The sequence below is a fragment of the Carcharhinus amblyrhynchos genome, chromosome 12 (genome assembly GCF_965287045.1).
Source record: "Carcharhinus amblyrhynchos chromosome 12, sCarAmb.v2.hapA, whole genome shotgun sequence".
Taxonomy (NCBI): Eukaryota; Metazoa; Chordata; class Chondrichthyes; order Carcharhiniformes; family Carcharhinidae; genus Carcharhinus; species Carcharhinus amblyrhynchos.
In genome coordinates this window covers 86948708-86954707 of record NC_137335.1, presented here as the reverse complement: position 1 = coordinate 86954707, position 6000 = coordinate 86948708, and the positions used below count along the sequence as shown (strand labels likewise).

The 6000-nt window shown below is 51.6% G+C and overlaps 1 protein-coding gene across 1 annotated transcript in view; it reads right to left on the bottom strand.

The window, feature by feature from the left end:
- Positions 1-820: 820 nt before the first annotated feature.
- The window catches only part of chrna2b (cholinergic receptor, nicotinic, alpha 2b (neuronal)), a 29107-nt gene continuing 23927 nt past the window's right edge, over positions 821-6000 (bottom strand). Inside the window, 5 exon segments of the mRNA XM_080200886.1 lie at positions 821-1009; positions 4784-5055; positions 5058-5265; positions 5267-5586; positions 5589-5815. Of these exon segments, the coding sequence (XP_080057012.1) occupies positions 884-1009; positions 4784-5055; positions 5058-5265; positions 5267-5586; positions 5589-5815 (1153 nt within the window). The 3' untranslated portion in view covers positions 821-883.

Genomic DNA, 6000 nt, shown 5'->3' with positions numbered 1-6000 from the left:
CACAATGTGCTCAGAATCACCAGGGCTGTCTAAAGAAATGGAAGCTTTTTCTAGAATATTGTAATAAATCAAAAGAACATCAAACTGTTTACCTGCAAATCATTTCTTAATGAGCAAGGTGTCACTTTACAGCTTCCCAGACACATATCGATATTTTAAACTATTATCTATTCATTTTACTGATGAGAATATTGATGTGGATAATGCAATCAGCTGAAGGGAGAGTTGGGGTTCAGAGTGCCAGCTCTCACTGCCATTCCAGCAGCAACTACACACTCAATAACTGGGTATATCTGACTGCCCGTGGGCTGGGCAGGGGTTGGTGCCTAGGGAGGGGGCCGGGGGAACTGGATGAGGGAGGGTGCGTGCAGGAGAGTGGGGGAGTGGGGGAGTGGGGGAGTGGGTGAGGGTGGATGGGGGGGGGGGGGGGCGGGGGGGAGTGTGGGGAGTGTGGGAAGTGGGTGCGGATGGGAGGGGAGGGTAGGGAGGGCGGGTGCAGGTGGGTGCGAGTGGGTGGGGGATGTGGGTGCGGGTACGGGGGTGTGTGTGTGTGCGGGTGGATGGGTGCAGGGGGAGGTGCAGGAGGGTGTGGGTGCTGGGGGGTGGGTGTTTGTGGGGGCTGAGTGCAGGGTTTTTTTTTTTAGGTGGTGGGTGGAGAAGGGTGCTAGGGGGTGGTGCGGGGTGGGTGCGGGGGGGGGTGGGGTGGGGTGGTGGGGGTGGGGGGTGTGGGAGGGGGGGGGTTGGGTACAGGTTGGTGTGGGAGGGTGGGGGTGGGGAGCGCGGGAGGTGGGTGCCGGGTGAGGGGGGTAAAGCTTTCCTTCCCGCTGCCCTTCCCCGTTGCTGCTCCAACGCTCCCAGCTTGTTCCCTCTCCTGGAGATCAGTTCAATTCATTCCCGCCAGCCACGGAGGCAGGAAGAGGCCGAACGTTCCCAGCAGTCCAGGCGAGATAAATATCCAGAGAAAGATGCGGTCAATCACCATGGCAACGTATTTCCAATCTTCCTTCACCTGGAGAGAGAAAGAGAGTGAGAATGGGAGAGGGAGAGGGAGGGAAGGCAAGTGGGAAGGGAGGCAGTAGAGTGGGGGGGTAGGGGAGGGGGAGGGGAGTAGAGGGGAGGGGAGTAGAGGGGAGGGGAGAGAGGGGAGGGGAGTAGAGGGAGGGAGTAATGGGGAGGAGAGTGGAGAGGAGATTGAAACAAAGGAAAGTTGAATGTGACCCAGCTGAGGATGATAATAAGAGCAGCCACCAACTGCAGCATATTCTATCTGAGGATCTCTACCGGTCTGTAGCCAGTGGCCTCAGCCTGAGGTGATCCAGGCCCTGAGGCCTTTCACTCCCCCGTCTACTCCCCTCCCCTCTACCTCCCCTCCCCTCTACTCCCCCTCCCCTCTACTCCCCCTCCCCCTCTACTCCCCTCCCCTCTACTGCCCCTCCTCTCCCTCTACTCCCCCTCCCCTCTACTCCCCTCCCCTCTACTCCCCTCCCCTCTACTGCCCCTCCCCTCCCCTCTACTGCCCCTCCCCTCCCCTCTACTCCCCCTCCCCTCTCCTCTACTCCCCCTCCCCTCTCCTCTACTCCCCCTCCCCTCTACTGCCCCTCCCCTCCACTCCCCTCTACTGCTCTCCCCTCCCCTCCCCTCTACTCCTCTCCCCTCTACTCCCCTCCCCTCTACTGCCCCTCCCCTCCCCTCTACTCCTCTCCCCTCTACTCCCTCCTACTGCCCTACCCTATACCACCCTACCCTCGACTCCCCCTCCCCCTCTACTCTAAAGGAGATCTAAGTGGAAATGTGGTATAGACCTGACAGGCCTCCAGTGATGTGTGGAGACAGAGTTTGTAACATATTGGATGGGTTGCAGTTTGGAAAAGCATCAGAAATTGGATACAGGATGGCCAGGGTAATATTCCGAGGAAAGTCCGTGCAGGTTTCTGTCACTCTGTTCAATGACACAGATTGGGTTTCGCCCCAAACCAATCTCCTCCCCAACCCCAAACCCCCCCCAACCCCTCACTAACCGAGCAAAACCCCTTCACTGCTCACTGGCCTGGTGGATACCCCGGAGTGAGGATTTTACAGAGGATGGGTCCCGATACACCCAGTCAGGGATTCACTGTTTCACTCTCTGTCCTTGTACAGTCAGGGCTGGAGCTGACAGCAACTCCTGGAGGACAGAACGGGGAACTCTGGAGAGAAGCCCGTCAGTATGGAGACACAGTCAACGTGCAATCAGCAATCATTAACTGGGATTATTCCCAGTGGATCAAACTGTTCTCAGGAAGGGATTTTGTTAACCATTTGCCCCTTAGACTGATCCTCTGGAAATTATCTCCTGCGTCCAGTTAACCATTTCCCCCTTTTAATGATGTTAACATATATTCCTCTGTTAATTCCTCAGCTTTTGGTTAACCATTTCCCTTTGGAGACTTTAGTCTTTGCAGCTACAAACATTTTCCGTTGATGATTTTGTGTCAGGCTGCAGTTTTCAACCTCACTCTTTCCTTGATTCTCATTAACCCTTTCTTGACTTGGTCTCTACATATTGTTTGCAGATTTTTTAACGTATTTGTTTATGGGGATCTGGGTGTCGCTGGCGAGGTCAGTGTTTGTTCTCCATCCCTAATTGCCCCTTGAGAAGGCGGTGGTGAGCCGCCTTCTTGAACCTCTGTACGCTGTGTGGTGTAGGTACACCTGCAGTGTAGTTGGGGATGGACTTCCAGGTCTTTGACCCAGTGACAGTGAAACAATGGTGATATATTTAATGTTGAATTTAATGGCATCAAGCTCACTATTTCTCACTGATTTTTGTACATCAGCATTACTGCTTATCTCATTGTCCAATCGAAAATATCTCCAGTTGGTTCCACAACATAATGATTCTTGCTATTCCTAATCTCCACTTATTTTTCCTCATTTTCTGAGCCAAGATCCTTTCTCACGAATGTCTTTATGACATCCTTTATTATCAGAGCTACCCTATCAGGCAAGTTCAAAAACTCAAATTACATGGGGTGGGCTGGTGAGATGGATGCAGACCTGGCTTGGTTATAGAAGACAGAGAGTAGCGATGGAAGGGTGTTTTTCAGAATGGAGATCTGTAGCTAGTGGTGTTCCGCAGGGACTGTACAGGGCACTGGTGAGGCTGCAGCTGGAGTACTGTGTGCAATTTTGGTCGCCGCACTTACGCAAGGATATTTTGGCCTTGGAGGGAGTGCAGAGGAGGTTTACTAGGCTGATACCGGAGTTGAGGGGTTGAGCTATGAGGAGAGGCTGAATAAACTAGGCTTGTACTCGTTAGAGTTTAGAAGAATGAGGGGAGATCTCACTGAGACATATAAGATGATGAATGGGATGGATAGGATAGAGGTGGAGAGACTCTTCCCGCTCAGAAAGGACAGTAGGACTAGAGGGCACAGCCTCAAGATAAAGGGGGGGCGGTTTAGAACGGAGTTGAGAGGAACTTCTTCACTCAAAGGGTGGTGAATCTCTGGAATTCTCTGCCCGTTGAAGTGGTGGAGGCTACCTCGCTAAATATATTTAAGACGCGGGTTGATGGGTTTTTGATAAGAGAGGGGATTAAGGGTTATGGGGAGAGGGCGGGAATGTGGAACTGAGCCACGACAGATCAGCCATGATCTTATTGAATGGCGGGGCAGGCTCGAAGGGCTAGATGGCCTACTCCTGCTCCTATTTCTTATGTTCTTATGTTCTTATGGATCAGTGCTGGGACCTCTGTTTGTAATATATATAAATGGTCTGGAGGAAAATGTGGGTGGTCTGGGGATGACATGAAGACTGGTGATAGTGCCAGGGATTGCCAGAGGATACAACAGGATCGAGATCAACCTGGGCACAGAAATGGCAGATGGAGTTTAATCCGGACAAACGCGAGTGATGCATTTTGGAGGATTAAATTTACTTGTGAATTACACTGTAAATGGCAGAACCCTTAGGAACATTAACATACAGAGGGATCTGGGCGTGCAGGTCCACAGTTCCCTAAAAGTGGCAACACAGGTGGCCAAGGTGATTAAGAAGGTATATGGCCTGCTTGTCTTCATCGACCGGGGCACTGAGCATGTGAGTTGGGGAATCATGTTGCAGCTATACAAAACCTTGGTTAGGCCGCATCTGGAGTATTGCGTGCAGTTCTGGTCACCACACTACCAGAAGGAATTGGAAACTTTGCTGAGAGTGCAGAGATGTTCACTAGGATGTTGCCTGGTCTCGAGGGTGTTGGCTTTGAGGAGAGGTTGAATAGACTGGGATTGTTTTCACTGGAAAGACGGAGGTTGAGGGGGGACCTGATAGAGGGTCTACAGAATGATGAGAGGCAGAGACAGGGTGGATAGTCAGAGGCTTTTTCCAAATGTGGAAGTGTGAATTATAAGGTGGCACAGGTTCAAGTGAGAAGGGGAAAGTTTAAGAGAGATGTAGGGGGGACGTTCTTCACGCAGAGAGTGATTGGTGCCTGGAACGTGGTGCCAGAGGAGGTGGTGGAAGCATATTTAAGAGGCACCTGGATGGATACATGAATAGGGGGGGATAGAGGGACACGGACTGTGTAAGGGCAGAAGGCTTTTTTTAGTTTAGTTTGGGCATCATGATCAACACAGATTTGGAGGGCCGAAGGGCCTGTTCCTGTGCTGTAATTTTCTTTGCCCTTTGATCTTCCTTCACTATTCTGTCAGTCCTTTCAGGAATATCATGCATCCCAGAGTATTTATTTCCCAGCCTTGGTCACCTTGTAACCGTGTCTATCCACACCAGCAGCAACACTTACTGAAAAATCAGCATCCTCAGCTCGGAGGTGATTGGCGATGTAGTGTACTCCTTCCAGGGCTCTGATGATGCTGGGGGAGAGCAGCAGGGTGGGATCTACCTGGATGCCATTATTCAGGCCGCTTCTCTGGCTGTGATTGGCTCTCCCAGCTGGATAACGGTTGGGTTCATGGTGACACTGGTGTCCATGACTGTGGAAGCCCATTGCCCTGGGGTGACACAGGGGCAGGCTGAAACAGGGATCCTCGGGCTCTGTTTGAGGGGAGCACTGCGGGGGCTGAGCTTCAGCTCCAGCAAGCTGAAATGATTGGTGAAGGTTTCCGTCTTGGGCCCAGGCCTCTTCATGAAGAGCCAGCGAGGAATGAAATCCAGGAAGACCTTCCGTACCCACCTGGGCATCTTGTGCGTGTTGGGTGAGCGATGATGGACGTTGAGGACAAAGACGGTGATAACAATGGAGAGAGTGACGAAGATCATGGTGAAAGAGTAGGTATTCACCGATTAGCGGGATGACTAAGGAGGTGGAAGGGATGATCTCAGTTATAAGCAGCAGGAAGACAGTGAGAGACAGCAACACCGATATACAAAGTGTGATCTTCTCTCCACAGCCTGATGGTAAATAGAAGACCAGGACAGTCAGACAGGAGATAAGCAAGCAGGGAATGATGAGGTTAATGGTATAGAAGAGGGGAAGCCTTCTGATAATGAAGGAGTATGTAATATCGACATACACCTCAGAACAACAGTCATACTTCTTGCTGTTGTAAGTTCCCACAGCGTTGACTATTGCCCATTCGCCACTCTCCAATAGTCCTTCAGATCCACATTCCGGCCCATGCTCCTCAGATCAATCTTGGACTTGTCGTGCGTCCAGGAGCCAAATTTCATTTTACAATTCTGCTGGTCGAATGGAAAGAATGTGACATCAATACTACAGGAGCTCTTGTAGATCGCCGGGGGCACCCACTGAACTCTGCCCGTGGAGTAGAGGTGAGCCTTGGTCATGTGGGTGACTGCAAACTCCCCATCTGCGCTGGAACATGCAAACACAATGGGTTTATAGAGCTGTCAGGACCAGGGAGTTAGTTGACATAAGAACATAAGAACATAAGAAATAGGAGCAGGAGTAGGCCATCTGGCCCTTCGAGCCTGCCCCACCATTCAATAAGATCATGGCTGATCTGTCGCTGCTCAGTTCCACATTCCCGCCCTCTCCCC